The sequence below is a fragment of the Microplitis mediator genome, chromosome 8, assembly GCF_029852145.1.
Source record: "Microplitis mediator isolate UGA2020A chromosome 8, iyMicMedi2.1, whole genome shotgun sequence".
In the NCBI taxonomy this organism is placed as follows: domain Eukaryota; kingdom Metazoa; phylum Arthropoda; class Insecta; order Hymenoptera; family Braconidae; genus Microplitis; species Microplitis mediator.
Genome location: NC_079976.1, coordinates 22,235,135 through 22,253,631, shown reverse-complemented (window position 1 = coordinate 22,253,631; position 18,497 = coordinate 22,235,135). Strand labels below are relative to the sequence as shown.

General features: G+C 30.1%; 2 protein-coding genes across 2 annotated transcripts in view; one reads left to right on the top strand and one right to left on the bottom strand.

The window, feature by feature from the left end:
* Positions 1-533: 533 nt before the first annotated feature.
* On the top strand, positions 534-11,191 carry LOC130673935 (neprilysin-2-like). The gene is made up of 7 exons (XM_057479151.1): positions 534-627; positions 697-747; positions 3,474-3,731; positions 3,809-4,023; positions 7,853-8,819; positions 8,889-9,094; positions 10,865-11,191. Exons 1-7 carry the CDS (start codon positions 534-536, stop codon positions 11,183-11,185), a joined length of 2,112 nt encoding a protein of 703 aa, XP_057335134.1. The 3' UTR covers positions 11,186-11,191.
* Positions 11,192-14,645: 3,454 nt separating this feature from the next.
* LOC130673121 (serine/threonine-protein phosphatase 6 regulatory ankyrin repeat subunit C-like) overlaps positions 14,646-18,497 on the bottom strand; it is a 40,102-nt gene continuing 36,250 nt past the window's right edge. The window contains exon 2 of the mRNA XM_057478053.1: positions 14,646-16,603. Coding sequence (XP_057334036.1) covers positions 14,844-16,244 — 1,401 coding nt within the window. The 5' untranslated portion in view covers positions 16,245-16,603 and the 3' untranslated portion in view covers positions 14,646-14,843. The remainder of the gene's footprint in view (positions 16,604-18,497) is intronic.

Genomic DNA, 18,497 nt, shown 5'->3' with positions numbered 1-18,497 from the left:
CCATATCATTATGGGAACCATTCCCATATCATTATGGGAACCATTCCCATAATGGTATGGGAACTATTCTCATACTATTATGGGAATGGTTCCCATAATGCATAGCAAAACTTCCCATAATTTTCTTTCCATGTACAAGGTAATAATTTTTCTATACGTTCGTGAAGAAATAATCTCGATCAAAAGGGTTCTGTTAGCTTTCTATACATAGATTCTGCCTTTGTGTTAGCTAAACTTGCAAAATTGAGCTAAAAACTTTTAATCTTGCGAGGATTTTTTTTTTATTAAATACAATTATTTTTTGTCCACTGCTGAAAAAAAAGGCATGTTAACAAGTGATTCTTAGTCGAAATTATGACAGAAACTTCGTTTTATGAACTAATTAATTTGAGACTTTGACTATAGCAATTATAAAATAAATAAAAGTATTAAAAGTAATTTAGCAAATTTTAGTAAAGATCACGGCATCATGAGTTACAATCTAGTATACGATTTTTTTCTTTCCCTCTGAAATATTTAAATAATTTTACAGGATGAGTATATGGTCAATTTTGCTGGCAATATTTTTTCCAGCGTTGGTGGTGACAGAAAACGTAACCAATATACCTAATTTTCCTGATAATAAAGGTAATCCTTAACTATAATCGTTTAGAAAATCTACTTATTTGTTAAAATTTATATCATTTATATTTACAGGAACATATAATTGTAGGACGCGTGAATGCTTGATAGATAATATAAAATACGGTAAGTCTTGAAGGTTTACCCTTTCGGAAAAATACTAATGAGCGCTATTGAAAAAAACTAATGATCTAGTATTTTCGCGCAGTAACCTCGATTACCAAAACGCCTCACTCACTGATGAATGTATGTCCCCGGGAAAAAATGATCAGACCTGACCATGCCTGTTCATGTATGATCAGGCCTGAAATTAGACCTGATCATGCCTGTTCATGTATGATTAGGTCTGAAATTAGACATGATCATGCCTGATCATACCTGTCCATGCCTGTTCATGCCTGTTCATGTCTGAAGCGTTAAATACAGTCAGGTCTGATCATGCCTGATCATACCTGTCCATGCCTGTTCATGTCTGTTCATGTCTGAAGCGTTGAATACACTCAGGCCTGATCATGCCTGTTCATGTCTGAAGCGTTAAATACAGTCAGGTCTGATCATGCCTGTTCATACCTGTCCATGCCTGTCCATGTATGATTAGGTCTGAAATTAGACATGATCAGGCCTGATCATACCTGTCCATGTCTGTTCATGCCTGTTCATGTCTGAAGCGTTAAATACGCTCAGGCCTGATCATACCTGCCCATGCCTGTTCATGCCTGGTCATATATGTTCATGTCTGTTCATGGCTGTTCATGTCTGCTCATAGATCTAAAATTTTGTTGACCAAGAATCTATCACGTATAAGATTTTTATTACTTGAAGTTCATACGAAACTTACTTTCCAACTAAATCTCTTAGGTCAGTGGGTAGCGAGTTACACTTTCGAGTGCAAGGTCCACGGTTCAAATCCTGCACACGCCCGAATTTTTTATTTTTTTTATTTTTATAGCAATAATTATATACATGTATAATTGAATATAGTTATACATAATTATATATAATTATATAGGGCCATTTTTTATATATAATTTTTTTATCCGGATGGGCATGAACAGACATGATCAGACCTGAACATGCCTGATCAGGCCTGGTCAGGCATGGTCATTTTTCATGTCTGATCAGGCCTGAAGACTTATGCCTGTTCATGTTGCATCAGGTCTGATCATTTTTTCCCGGGTCTATGTAGAAGTAAAGATTAGCCGTTTCGAATTGTTTTGAATCGTTTCTTTTAATCAGGGAATGCTTTATTATAATTAGTGTCCTTAGTTAGTGTTCTCGATTTTTTACTGTCATAATCGTATGGCACTTATTTCTTAGGATCGATGGTGTAACCCGATAAAAAAAAAAATTGGATCGAATCATATATATTTATGATTACTATTTGTACTGATTTATTGATGTTTATTATTTATTTTATCGATGAAAAATTATTCGTCATTACTGGGGCTCGAACCTGAATCCTTATGCATATCAGTTGAAGCTTGTAACATTCTGCCAACACCATGAACTCAATAGTTAGAAATATTTTGAACATCTACATATTTATCATAGAAATCTCAATGATCTTAATAATGCAAATGATATTAATCGTGATGAATGAGCAATTTATAATTTTTTAACGTATTTATATAGAGATATGTTAAATCTAAAAATTTGAGGTTAGAGTTTTTTTATTTGTAACATGATCAACACTGATATTATACTTTCAATAGTGATGCCATATAGTAGACTAATCGAATTACTAGTGATCACTTATGAAATACTATTCAATGCTATGTCATTTCCAATAATGTTTCAAGATTCGCTAGTCGGAGCCCGAGTCAAAATTAAAACAGTAGTTTGAGCCTCCAAAGCCTCAGTTCTTTTGATGTTGCACTTGCCGCTGAATGTAATATATTATTTAAGTCCTCGATGTCCTAAAATTAGCGTATGGGGGAGTAAATCACTTTTTAAAATGGTATTTTAGCCCTCCATGGCCTACCATACTTTTAATCTGTAACTTCGAATGAGCTCAATTCTTTAGCATGATATTATTGTTATACATAAAGATATTTCCAACTAATCGTGAGCGTCCGAGTAGCAGTGCGGCAGTGGTTGTGCTTCATATTCGTAAGGTCGTGGTTTCAAATCCCGGCGGCAGCAGATTATGTTTCAGCAGTTTTTTTCAAATTCTTCGGCAGTTTCCGTTTTCCAGTACTTCGTTTGTATTTATTGTTCACATAAAATAATTAATTGATCATATACTAATAAGTCAAAGGCTCTAATTATTCAATTCGAATTTCGAATGACATAGTACTATTCTATTTGAACGCATACTCATATAAGTTTAGCTTTTATTATTAATATTTTAAATTTTGTTATTTTTTAACTCACAACAAAACATTTATTGCTAAGAAATTATTTTTTGAATTTTTAAATTTCAAATTTTTTTCGATCATGGCAGCAATTTCTAATTAGTGGCCCCCTTTTCCATTCTGTTTCTTTACCAATTGTACGCGATCCGATGAGACTCTTACTCGATTTATAAATTTAGGCTCTGGAGGCTTATTTTACCTTTTTAACAAGATGATTTTAACCTAAACTTGGTAAAAGCGGACAAAGTTACCACGTTTAGGTTCAAATTACCTTTTTAATGCATGGATGTTCATATTCTAAAAAGATGATTTGAACCTCTTTACCATCATGTATGATTTGGAAGCTCAAATCACCTTTTTAATTTTGACTCGGGAGTACTAATAGTCACCAATAAAAACTTATTAATACTGATGAATTTCCAATAGTTTTCATTAGTTTTTTTCCATAATGATAAAATCTTCTACAGAGAATGATTTATTAATCGAAAAAGTTTTTAGAATATGATGTTGTTAAAAATATAAAAGAGAGTGTTGATCCCTGTGAAAATTTCTACGAATTCGCCTGTGGTAACTTTGATGATTTACCTTATGCTCCAAAATTAACGAATCGTGTTTTCGAATCTATAACATCTGCGAACGGGGCATTGGACGCATTAACACTCTATTCAAGTTCATCTCATAAATTGAAGCCTTTGAATTTTCTGAGAGATTTTATGGATTCCTGTCAAAATCTTAACCAAAATAATGATTATTCAAGTAAATTTTTACTTCGAAGTTTAAACAAACAATATGATTAATTAATTTGTTTATTTATGAATACAAATTTTGTTTAGAATCGGGTGCAAAAGAGGATAGATTAGAATTTCTGAAAGAAGTCATTTCAAAATTAGGTGGGTGGCCAGTTGTTGAAGGTGATAAATGGAATGAAAAAGATTTTGATTGGATTAAATTCGTTAGCCAAGCAGAAAATATCGGTTATGTGTCTGGCCAAAGTTTTATGTATTTTATTGTTTTGCCGTCAATGTCTGATGGCGCAGTATCATTCAATGTAAGTCACATAATGTCTTAAATTTCTTTTTAGGACTGGAAATTCAACGAAATTTTTATCAGTACAAATAATAATTTGAGTTTTTTCTAATATCTATTTTATGAAATAAATATATTTGGATGTTTAACCTAACTTTTTTTAACGTTCCTCTAAGAAAATTGAAAATTTTCAAAAAAACAATCAATTGACTTAAGTCATTGGTTTTAGTCCAATTTTCGAAAATCGAGTCTAGATAATTATAAACAAGAATTTAAATAACGCTCGTTTACTTTGGATTTTCGATTTATTAAAATTTTAAATCTTAATGTGAAATGTAACTTTTTGCGAGCCTGAAGCGGAACGTTGGGGGTTTGCACGCAGAGTAGAGCGGTCTTCAGATTTTATTTTTGATTTTTTTTATTGAAATATTTAAGTACCGGCAAGTTAACCCGCATGGAAAAGCTACATATTGTTAAAAGTATATAAAAAAATATATGGTGAATATGTGATAAATATATAGCGGCAAAAATATCTATATTGAAAAATATATGTTTTTTACATATATTGAATTATATATTTATCATAATATATTTACTTGTATAAAATATTTTGTATTTTTCTATATATATTATCTCATATAATGCTCAATATATTCTTGTCATATATGGATAGTATATATATAATTTATAAGTATAATATAATAAACTTGATGTATATATCCATATATTTTGACTCATATAATTAGTGGTATATGCACTGAAAAAAAGTTTTTTTCCACCTAGAAAATTTTTCCCTCCCGTAAAGAACCTGGTATTCTAGTTTTTAAAATACCAAAGTTTTTTTCCCACACTAATAAGTATTCTGATTGCTAAAAAACTCGGTTTCCTTCTCAGCAAAATACCAAAATAAAAAATATGGCTGACTTAACCTCATTCAGTTGACACATTTAAGTAATGTTTATTTTACTACGAGCCTTTTTTTAATAATATTAAATTAACTTCTAATTTTAAAAGTTGTATTTATAATAAAATTACTGGAAAATTTAATTTCTATAAAATGTAGTGATTAGGATGTAATTATAATTACTGCGGTTGCTATACCCTGTGGAAAAGCTCTCATAAATTCTGATAAGATATTGAATATTTTTTATGAGAATCTATGAGCTTCGAAAATATCTATAAGATTTAAAAAAATTCTCATATGAATTTTTATAAGAATCTATGAGTCAAAGCTTTTGATGTTTTCCTATCATGATTTCCGTACTAGATTTTCAAAAGAATAAGTAAGATTTTTTAATTTATGAAATTTTGTGACTCGAATTCCGCCAACGATTATGAGATTGAATAAGTTCTTTCACTTCTATAAGATTGTTACAGTTTATTCTAATGTATTTTCAATAAGAATTGATCAGGCGAATTCCGATGTTATAATACTTACAAAATCTCAATAAGATTAATTTTTTATACGAAATTTTCAGAATTTATAAGTTTTAGTAAGAGTTATCCTAGGAGATAATATCTTATTGAATATCATAAAATATTTGTCATATTTTATGAGAAAATATTTAACATGTATTTCTTCGAAATTTTATGAGACTGAATCAGAAATCACATGGACAAATGCAGATTTTTTTCTCATAAAAATTTTATGAGAATTAGTAAGAAAATCTATAATCGAATTAACTTGTGAAAACTTAAAAGATTTAATTTTAATTTAAAAGCTATGTGATTTATGAGTTCTTGTAAGTTTTAGTTAGAAGGCTATTACTTATAAAATATTATGGAGTACTTATGAGATTTTATAAATAATTTCCATTCACATAAAATATTAATTTTATCAGATACATTCAAAAATAATTGCTTAACTTCATTTTTTTTTATAAGAATTTACACCAAAAATACTAATATTATCACTTTTTTTTGCACTTTGAATAATTTAACTGTTCGGAGATGAGTGAAAATATAAGTTTTTATGTGATTTTTTACAAACCCAGAAATGTATCTTACCCCATTTTTTTTTTTTGGTGCAAGATACATTTATTTTTTTGTAGCAATATTGCATTTTTTTGGTTAAACAGAATAAAATTTCTCGGAACAAGTACTATTCTTTTCAAGCAAGTATTTTTGTATACTCCGACCAAAATAACAAAAGTTGCTTAAGCCAAGAGAAAAAATTTCTCGGGAGAAAAGATCGATATGGAAAAGGGGAAAGTCACCGGTGCTAGGCAGCAGCAGCGGGAGTAGTTCGGTGCTCGCCACGAGATCGCGCCTACGATTTGTAGTGTCCCTGGTAAGACATTTATTTCAGAAGTGTTATATTCCAAATTTCAATACGATTTTATTTGAGTAATCATCTGTCATTTGACAGACCAACAGGTACCTGTTTGGGTTGTACTATGGTATATCCCATAACACATCATGACTTTAATATTTAATATTAATGTTTACTTGAGTAATTTTTGATGAATAAATAAACTGACTCAATTTCATAGATTTTTCGTGAATAGATTGCTAAGGATTTTCCGCATAAATACTCATACAAATATTCTTGAGTATACATAATAAAAACTTTTTGAATTCATGCAAAAAAATTCAATAATTTAGCATATAAACCTCAATCAATACTAAAGAAACTATAACTTAATCAATCTCATAAATTTTTTCGTTACTATATGGAAAATCACTGTACTCACATTGATTAATCAGTATCAAATCTTGTATGATTACTTCAGAAATCGTCTCATATAATCTTATTCATTTCCAAAATCTACTCAATTGTAGACTTTACATTTTTCGAAAACTTATAAGTACTTATAATCACAATATTACACCTTCTGTTTCTTATAGATTCTGATAATTTATATGAGAATTTTGAGAAAAAATTTTTTTTGATGCACCATCTATGAGAAAATAATTGTATCAGAATTTTTGAGATTTTTCGCGGACAAATACTGATCGTTTTCTCATAGCCAATTTTTTTTATGAGATTTTATAAGACCTTTTCCACAGGGATGGTAACGCAGCATTAAGGTTTAGCTCTAGAAAAAACTTAGGTATTCTCAGGGGAAAAATACCAGTTTTTTAATATTAAGAAACTTATACTGGATATTAAAATACTCGGATAAAAATATTTTGTATCCTGGGAGGAAAAAAACTTTTTTTTCAGTGTGGTCTCTATATAATTGATTATATATGAACGAATTTGTATGATTAAATATATGGTTCGCGGTATATTGGAATTATATTTTTCCAGTATATTAAAACTTATATTTTTCGCAATATATTGAAAATTTTATTTTTTCAATATACTTTTTCAATTTCTACACAATTCCACAAAAAAAGTCAAATTTATTATTTTTTTTCCTTCTTTTCATTGACCTTATATTTACTGGCAATAACCTAAAAAAAGTAAAAAAAGTGACATATATTTTACAATATATTGGAAACCATATATTTTGCAATATATTGGAAAACATATATAAAAAATATAAAAAATACTATATATTAATTAATATACTACTTTCAATATAATATATCAATATAAAAAAGATATATTAAAATATATATATAAAACATACATAAAAAGTCATATATTGATAAATATATTGATAATATATTCTAGCAATATATATTTTTTTTCAATATATTATCATATATTAATACGGCAAAAATATAAATATTATTTTATATATTGTACAATATATCACATTATGATATTCATATATTCTATCATATATGTTTTCACGTATAAAGTTTTTTCATGCGGAAATACTTGTTTATTTAAAGATGATTCGAAACCATTGCCATTATTTCTGTTCTCATAAAAATAATTTTATTTTTGGTTCAAATAGTTGTATCCACCACAGCTAGAATTTTCCTATGAATATGTGAAAAACGTCCAGAATTTCGGTTTAATGAGCTATTACTACAACTATATGATCAATGTTGCTAAATTTTTGGGAGCTCACGCAACACGAGCTAAAGAAGATCTTAGGGCAGCATTTGAATTCGAAAAGCAACTTATTTATGGAACCAACCAAGCAACCAGCTACTCGTCAGTTAACATAACTTTCACCTCAATGTCACTTGGCGAAATAAAACAAACATGGCCCAGTATAAATTGGGCTGAATATTTTAATAATCACTTGCTCCCATACTTTTCTCATGACGACAAAACCCTTGTAGCTGTTTGGAATAAAAAATACATAACAAACTTTGAAAAGTTGATGAATGAAACTTCGAAAAGGGTACAAGCAAACTACGCAATTTGGAAAACAATTCAATTTTCGATACCTTTCATTAAATCCGTGACTCTGTATAACTTTGCTCAAACTTACGGATTCTTCAAACAGCAACTCATCGGATCCCATGACTGTTTCGCAGAAGCCAAAACCTACTTACCGAGTATCGCACGAGCTCACTATGCACGCAATTATCCAGTAAATCAAGAGGTTAAACAAAATGTTGGCCTTATTTTTTCAAACATTAAACGAAAATTGCTGGATACTCTAAAATCGAAAAATTTGGACGCTCACACTAAAGAAAAAATGATTAAAAAAATTGAAAATTTAATGGCTGTTGTGGGTTATCCTGAGGAAGTATTGGACGATGAAAAATTAGATAAATATTTCGAAGATCTTAAAATCACTAAGGATAATTATTTGGGTAATCTTTTGAGTATTCAATCATTTACAATGAACCGGAAACTAACAGCATTTGGTAAGCCAAATAATTTGTATGACTGGAAAGATATTTTTACAATCATGACCATGGGTACAGCTCAAGAATCTTACTATTGTCGACGTGAAAATATTCTTGGTAATTGTGTTATTTAATTATTCTTTTCAACCAGGCTCACAAACTATATTCTTAACTTTTATATTGCAGTCATAACAGATTGGCTGAGCAAATTTTTGATCAACACAAATCGTTATAACTACACGAACTACGGTGCGATTGGAGCCCTTATTGGTTATGAAGTTGGTCGAGCTGTTGATTTTTCAGTTGATTTCGAAGAAAAGTATCTGAATAATGAAACGGAGAAGTGTATCGTTGAAAAGTACAGCAACTACACTGGAGGATACGGAACCCAAGTACGATTTGGTGAAAATTTGTGGAGAATCCACGTACACGGAAAGAAAATTATGGAAACTGTTCTCATAATTTTGTGAAATTTTTTCCTATACCATCATAGGAATGACGACTATAAATTATGGGAGTAGTTCCTATAATTATAGGAATGTTTCCACATAATTATAGGAATAGTTCCTATAATTATGGGAATGATACCCATACTATCATGAAAAAATTAATTTAAAGAAAAGTGTGGTAATCACTTTTACAATACACAGAAATATTATCAAATATAAAAACTAAAATTCAAACATTGAAAAAAAAATTTGTATTCGGCAAAAACATTAAAATTTTTAACAAAATTTTTTTTTTTTCATCAAATTTAGCGTCGAAGAAGCTTCATTTGAATCTCTCCATATCATGAGGGAAATTTCTACACTATTTGGCAAATAGTATATTACTACCCTAGGCCAGAAAGTTGGATTTTCTGGCGCATGGAATATAGATGCCGAGGCGAAACCGAGGCATCTATATTCCTTGCGTCAGAGCATCCAAATTTTTGACCGTGGGTAGTATACTATTTTTCTTGATTTCCAACCGATAGTACGGAAATACAGACAAAGGTGGGGGGAGGGGGCGGCTTGCCCGACTTTTGCAAATCCGAGGTTTTGCTGGTCGGGGCGGGCTAAAAAAAAAAATAATCTGAAAAATAGTTGACCCTGCAGGCCATCCTGGAGCTCAGATAGTGTCCCCAATTTTTAAAAATTTTCAATTGTCTTAACCGTATCAAAATTATATTAATTAATTAAAAAAAAATTAAAACCTTAAGTAAAAGAGGAAATACGTAGTCGTAATTTCGCTAAGATATAGATTTAAAAAAATATTATTTACAGTTGATTTCAATTGGAAGCTGAACGAAATTTGTAAAATAAATTTCAGTATAATCTTCATGTCAATTTTATAATTCCAATTTTCAAATTTTATAGGCTAAAATTTATTCAACAAATTTCGTTTAACTCCTGATTGATATCAATTGCAAGTAATTTTATTAAAATTATATACTTCGGTGAAATTACAACTACGTTCTCCTTTTTTCAATTGAAGTTTTAATTTTTTTAATTAATTAATAAAATTTTCATACGGTTATAATCGTTGAAAGCCATTAACTCTTAATAATTATAATAATTATCATGATTTAAAATGATCAGTGTTGGTTATGTTGTTGGTTATGTTGAGCTGTCAGTACGCCGGCACTGTATACTATACACTTTAAGTGTATAACTCATAGTGTGAGTATACTGACACAAGCGCGCTTATGAATATAGTTGCAGGACTGAGCCAGAAAATAAACGTAGTCCACCAGAGCGCGCTGTAATTCGTGTAAGCCACAAAAGTCGTTCTTTCTGGAGCAAGAAGCAGCCAGAAAGTCCGTACTTTCGGGTCGGGGATCAAGAAAAAAAATTTTTATGATATTATGAGAATGGTTCCTATAATATTATAGGAATAGTTTCCGTACCATTATGGAAATAGTTCTCATAATAGTATGGGAATAGTTCCCATACCATTATGGGAATGGTCCCCATAGTGGTATGGGAACGGTTCCCATAATATTATGGGATTGGTTGCCATACTATTATAGGGATGGTTCCCATAATATATGGGAACCATCCCTATAGTAGAATGGGTACAATTCCCAAATCATTATGGGAACTATTCCCATAATGCATAGCTAAACTTTCCATAATTTTCGTTCCGTGTAGGGTCGAGAAACTAAAATTATTATTTTTTAGGCATACGGTATAGTTAACTTGAAGGGCACCATCACTCAACAAATGGGTGTTGAATTGGCTTATTCAGCATATCAGGAGTGGGCTAAAGAACATGGAGAAGAACCGAACTTAGCTCGACTGTATACATCCAATCAATTATTCTGGTTGGCGTACGGGAATATAAATTGCTCACCGAAATCTTGGACCTATACTTCTAGCCAGACATCTTATGATAAGCGTGTGAATTGGCCACTTTCGAATATCCCAGAGTTCTCAAAAGATTTCAATTGTTCCTTAAAATCTCCAATGAATCCCAAAAACAAGTGCATTATTTTGTTATAAAAAATTCTACATAGTATCAAACTCACATGTCATTACAAAATATTTTTTTATTCAATAAAAAATTATGTAAAATGATTCAATTATTATTTCATCTTGAAGCTTAAATCTTATTTATTAAACCTACACGTCAGATTCTTGTTTATAATGTTTTCAATAATAAACCCTAGATTTGTAATTAATCATTTAATTACATTTGCTCATTGCGACGAAAAAAACTCCTATAAAACAGACGATATCGATGACGGTTCAATTTCCAGAATTCTAATTTCCAGCAGATACCATTCTTTTAAGGTCTTAGGAAAAATTGAAACTAGAGTATTACGATTCGTTGGAGCGTAGCAATAATACGTAGACATCGAAGTGGCCTAGAATTTTCTGACCCTTTGTACTCTAGCCTTTTAGCGCTTGACCTTGAAACATCATGTCCAGGCGGGTCGTTGAGAAACTGGAGTGAGTCCATAGCGCCCGCAGCAGGGGCATATAATAAAGAAAAAATCTGTCTATCGGTTGACCCTGTTGGCCAGCCCCAAAACTTCCCGCTGTTTTAGAGCTCAAGGAGCTTGAAAACATCACTGTGAATGTATTTTCGAGCTCTTCGAGCTCGAAAATGCTATTACATGCAATCATTTTTTTATGAGCTTTTCAAGATCTAACAAGTAACGTTTTATGCTAGAGTTTAAAAGTTAAGAATCAAAAATCGTTAATGAAGAAGCGGCTTTTAAATTTTTATTCTCGATTATGTTCTCTGAAGTACATGTATTGATTCAGAAATCAATGTTAGTGATCAAAATCAAGATTTGAATGAGTTTTGACTTAAGTCAAAGCAATAATATATGGAATATCCGAGAAAAACATTAAAGACTGGGTTTTTTCAATTTTTTGCTGACAATATGTTTAAAACTACACTGAAAAAAAAGTATAAGTCCCACGCTTATAAATTTAAGTGATATCGCAATACTTGGAATTGCGAATATACTCATACCAAATATAAGTCTCAACGCAATATTTTTAAGCGTATGACTTAAACGAGTTTAAGTCATACGCTTAAACCGAGTTTTAGCGCCACCGCAAAACTCATATAAGCACTACACTCTAATGCTTACACTTATAAATTGACAGAATTAGAAAAGAAAGGTTATGGAAATAAATATCGCTATATTTATTTAAAAATGAAATTTATTTAAAAATTAATAAATAATTAATAATAATTATAATTATAATATAAGTCACAGAGTATTAACCCTAGATGTGACAAGGTATATTAATACTCATATAATTAGTTTTTAAAATATTTAAAGATGAAATAATAATTTTAATAATGGTTAGATCGTACAATTATAAATGATTTATCAGAATCAAAATCAGAAAGGAATCCATAAATGATTATGTTTAATTCCAATCATGTAATTAATCTTTTGAATGCTCTTAAGAACGATGTATAGGTTAAAGCAGGTTAAAGGTATAATATAAACACGGGGAAAAAAGATGCGACATACGCGCTGAGTCTTACTTTTCTTACTATACTCTCTGGACTTGCTACAGTATCGTACGGAAAATATAAGTCACTCACTTAAACAGAGTATTTCGATAATACTTAAACTTTTTATATTATATCCGCAATACCAATTCATTAAAATAGTATATTACACACCTAGGGAAGTAAAGTCAGAAATGTCTCAGATCACATGTAATTGTTGGCCGAGGCGAAGCCGAGGTCAACAAACATGTGATCTGAGGCTTTCTTATTTACTTCCCGAGGAGTGTATACTATTTTTCTCCTCGACGGAGGCGGAAAGCGACAACTTCGTTTTGCACAGCGGGACGAAAGTTGACGCTTTCCGCCCGGAGGTGAGAAAAAGAGTATACCAATAGGACAAAAGTTACAAAGAGTTTACACACACACACACACACACACACACACACACACACACACACACACACACACACACACATACATACACTCGGACATCATTCTGAAAATAGTCAGAATAGCTTCCTAGGACCTCAAAACGTCGACATCTGATGAAAACTTGACTTTCGAAAATCGGAATGAAAACAATAACTTCCCGAATTTTTCGAAAATCGTCAATTTTCTTAGCGGGACATTAAAAAAGAAGTGAATTTAACAAAAAATTTTAAGAGACCTTTTTTGTAGAGCATTAAATTTCCTTTAAAAATCTGTCATGGACTTTTTTAGATATTTATTGATTCGTCAGTTACAAAATTCGAAAGTACAAATGTTAAATCGAAAAATCATATCAATTTATTAAGCTTAATTAATCGAAAACGGCTTGTCTGACAAAAATTTTTAGTCAGACCTTTTTTGTAGGGAATTTAATTTTACATAAGAATAAGTGGAAATAAATTTTTTTTACTTCAATGTTTTAGCATTTCTGACTTAAAACATCAAATTATGAATTAAAATTAAAAATAGCGATGATAGACCTCTTAAAATGAATATTAAAGGCTCAAACTTTCATGAAATTTTTTTTTGTCATTCTGAATAATATTCTTGATGTAGCTAAGAAAAAAAAATAGTCAATTTTTTTGGCCCAGTCTAATGTAGATTGTATTAGCTTCTAAAAGCAATTTTTTTAACCTTTTTCACAAATTTTTGTTAATGGTGAATAAGCACGATTCATCTTGCAAAAAACATGCATAGAACCAATCTTTTAGGAAAATTTGTTCTCTATTAAATTTTTTATTGCTTTTATATTGCTAAAGTGAATATTGCTAAATTGGTCATAGGGGAGACCGGGGCAAGACGGCCCACCTGGGGCAAGAAGGCCCACCTCAAAAATTAACCAAAAAATTTTTTTTCTTGTTTTTTTTTTGATTATCACAAATTTAGATTATTTACTCATTTTTAGCCCGATACGTGAAACTTGGGGCAAAATGAACCACTCAAAAATTCTAAAAGAAAATGTATTTCATAGTATTATAAACTAGTCATGATTAATTTAATAGAAATATCATTTTTTGGTTAATTATATGGATTTGGATTAAAATAGAACATTTGAAAAAGTTAAAAAAACCAATAATCAATTTTCTACAGAAGTGAAAAAATGACTCGTATTATATCAAAAAAGGTTATTTCGAGTAATATTAAAGTAAATACAGTTGTTAAAGAGAAAAATATAAACATTTGTTACGCGGGAAATTTTTTCACAATTAAAAAAAAAAAAATTTTTTTTTCATTTTTTTTCGGAGGGGGCCGTCTTGCCCCAAAAAAAAAAAATTTTTTTCAGGAGCTTCACCAACATTTTGGTGAATTGAGTTCAAGTTGGACAAGAGTAAATCGACTTGATGGTTAAAAGCCACAAAGAATAATAACCGGCTTAGGTGGGCCGTCTTGCCCCGGTCTCCCCTAAGATACGCGCAGTTGAACATATTACAGTAAAAAAAAAATTTGCAAGCTTGACATGGTACAAAATTTTTTTATTGTAAAAAGTTTAGCTGCTTGTATCTTACGATCAACACACTTAAATGAAATTTTATAAATTATTATATTCATTCATGCATGATTATATATAATTATATATGATCAGATCTGGCAAATTTTTAGACCTGATTATCTGTAAAATCATATGTAATTATACAAAATTATTTTCTATCGGGCATTTAATACTGTGGTTATTGATTATATATAAACTTTATTCTATATATACATTTCTTCTATAATTAGCCCATATTTTTTCCGTGTAGAGGGTGGAATTATATTTTCTAAATCATTATTTGACAAGTAGAAATACAATTCTTCGATAAAAGTATCTGGAAGATGTAATTCATGAAAAATATTTAGAATAACTTCCTCAGAATCTTTTATGTAAGTTACTCTTTTCATAGTTTTCCGCAATTTCTGGAAAATTTTAAATTCATATAATGGATACTCTAAAAATAGAATTTCACATTCGACTATATTTTTCAAATTAACAGACTTCAAACGCGGTGCCAAGTATCGCTCATTTTTTTGTAAAACCTCTATAAATGTAATATTACTGCCTTCTATATAATTTTTTTTCATTCGTTCAACTTCTAATTGACACTCAACTAAATAACGATCAAATCGTTTCATATTACTAACGGCTGTAATATTTCGATCACAGACATAAAAACCCGCTGCAATTAATTCTACAATGTGTTTCTTAATAGCTGAAATACAACGTAAATTACATTCTGATGTGGATTCATACTCGATAGCTAACTTATCCTTAGAATCCAGAGCATTAACATCAACACAGACACCAAGCAGAAGTGAAATAATTAGTTCATCGGCCTCGATAGACCTGATGAGAGCGTAATGAAGTAACCGTTGAGATTCAAAAAATGAAAAAAAATTATTATAGCTATTACTAACATCAACCGTGTCAGCGAATAAATATAACCAATCAAATAACACTTTCAAGTTATTAAAATCAACAGCTGCATGAAAAATTGTTTTAGTAACACCATTTTCTTCATATGTGCAAAAAAGATCAGGTGAATATTTTATTAATGTATCCATGGCACCGTAGTTGTGAGCTTGAACAGCTCTGATAATTGGAGTGATTCCTTTTATATTTTTAGCATTGATATCAGCATTGTTATCTAATAATAATTTTATAACTTCCTTTGTTCCTGTCGTAGCAGCAAGGTGCAATGCAGTTTCTCCAGTAGTGTCACCATGGTTTTCCAACGCAACATTAACATCTATGCCATTTTCTATCAAATACTTGATGATCTTGTAATTGGAGGATCGCAAAGCGCTATGTAATATCGTTTTTTGAGTTTTTGGTATCCGTTTGTGTATATCACCACCGATTTTTATCAACTTTTTAAATACATAATAACTCCCGATTTGCGCGGCCATATGTAGAGGAGTTCCGTAATGTCGGTAAGTGCCATTGATCTTAATATTTGTTACATTTTCGACTTTTCGAAATTCTATAAAGGAGATGAGATTCTGGAATAGTCTGGCTGAATCTCCGCATTTTGATTTTCCTATGCTTGTTTTTCTCATTTTCAGTTTTTGTTTTCTTGATTGTCGTATTCTTGACCTTTGCTTTCTTGATTTTCGCATTTTCTATTTTTGTATTTCTGATGTAGACTTGTGACACGTACTCCCGAGTCAAAACAATAGACGTAAATTGAATGTTCTTACCGTTTTGGACATTAAAAACTTAATTTGACCGGTTTTAACTTATTCAACATATCTTTAACACTATATATTTATATCTGTTCATATATTTTATCATATCGAAGTTCTAACAATTGTGATTACAAATATCGAAGTTAATTAATCAATGTTATGTTAAAGTAAAATCATAACTCATGAAATTACCAATTTTTTATGAATCAAAATACAAAAAAAAATGTTCGACTCGGGTTTTTATTATTGTTTTCACAATAGAAACGAGAAGTTTTGGCACTTGTTGGGATCTAAAACAGAAAAAAAAGGATCAAAGTTTTATTTCAAGTCCAAAATTTTATTGTGTAATTTATTAAGTTTAATACACTGTTAAAAATAATTTGAAAATTACAATACAAAAGGAATTAAATTTTCATAACTAGATATTTGAATTGTATTTTCAATAAAAAAGCTTCAAATTTAATATACGTTATTTAATAATCAAGCTGGTATTGAAAATTAAGATAAAAAATATGAATTTTAATATACGCACTTAAAATTTATACTTGTTTTTTTAATTTTCAAAGCAAGTATTGAAAATTCTAAGACATATTGACTTTTAATAATTCCAATTGAAATTTCATAATACTTATTTGAAAATTCAAATGCTTGTATATGAAATTTCCGCGCGTGACGTGCTGCGCGTTCAGTAATCAAGGATTGTGTAGTGGAATATATAATATCTGTGTGAGTAATGTGAGAGGTGTACATCAGACTTTATTATTGTTAAGTTTTTATTTCCTCAATAATATAAAGTAAATAAAACTTGTGACTGAACTGAACATCATTGACAGTATAATAAATGATAAAATGATACAGTATTAAATGTGATATACACTGTTAAAATAATTGTTTGAATTTTCAAAACATTGTATATAACGCAATAAACACATACAATTGTGTTTGAAATTTCATTGTAACGATCGTATAGAATTTAAAATACACGCTTTTGAATTTTCAAATAAACGCTTCAGATTTTCAAATACACTTATCCAAAAAATTAAAGGAACAAAAAAATTTTATAAATTTTTTAGTGATTTTTGGAAGGCTGTATTTTCGTTAAAAATGATCGTATTGAAAAAACAAAAAAAGCAAATTGAAGCTTGAAATCTCTAGTTTGAAGATCTTTAAGCAAAATATTTTATTGAGCCATGGTTTTTGCGAAATCATAAGAAGAAGGTCGAGACAAAATTTTTCTAAATTTTTTGGTTTTGTTTTTAAGGTTTACGGGGCCGGGAAAAATTAAAAAAAAACAAATTGATGGCTCGCTTAGGAAACTTATTCAGCTACAATTTGCTTTTTTTTTGTTTCTCTGTACGTCAATTTGGGGTTGCAGGCAAAATCCCCACATCACATTCTGACCAGTGTATATTTCGCCAAAATACGTTTCCATGAAGCAACAAAATGCCTAAATCACATATAGCCGAAGTGACAAAATGTTGAAGTCACAAAATGCAAATGTTTCAATACGTTGGAATAAAAACACGCCCAAGTAACAATTCGACCAATTGAAAAAATGTCAAAGTTAAAAAATGCTGAAATCATACTTCGCAGAATTCACGATTCGTCCAAGTGACAATTCGTCAAAGTTATAAAATGCCCAGAAAAAAAAGGGAGGATAACTTCAGTCAATAATCTAGAATTCTACAGTAAAATTAGTATTATCATAACAGTAACCAGATAATAAAACTGTTATGATAATACTAATTTTACTGTAGAATTCTAGATTATTGACTGAAGTTATCCTCCCTTTTTTTTCTGGGCATTGAGTGAGCGGAATTCTACCTAAAAAAAAAATGCAAGTGAAATAAGGAATGATTGCGAACCACTGGGATCTCGGAAGAAAATATGTGGCGCCGTCACGACAAACTAATATCTATGTCGATGAAATAAAATAAGATTGGTACGAAATATAGTTCTACATAAGCGAATAGATGGCTGCTATTCTACACGTCAAATTCGAATTTCGATGAAATGCTACAATAAGCGAGCTTTCGATTTGTACATATAAATATTATAAAAAAATTACAACGCCAAAAATTTGATTATTTTATTGCCTACAATAGATTTGTACATGTACATTTAATTAATAAAAAAAACTCTTGTCTCATTACCGGTTGATTTTTTTTTAATATGTATTCTGTA

Excerpts from the sequence above, each read along its gene's own strand:
- LOC130673935 (XM_057479151.1), top strand. The coding sequence starts at position 534 with ATGAGTATATGGTCAATTTTGCTGGCAATATTTTTTCCAGCGTTGGTG. Across the intron at positions 748-3,473 it reads GATAGATAATATAAAATACG|AATATGATGTTGTTAAAAAT; the intron begins GTAAGTCTTGAA and ends AAAAGTTTTTAG. Across the intron at positions 3,732-3,808 it reads CCAAAATAATGATTATTCAA|AATCGGGTGCAAAAGAGGAT; the intron begins GTAAATTTTTAC and ends AATTTTGTTTAG.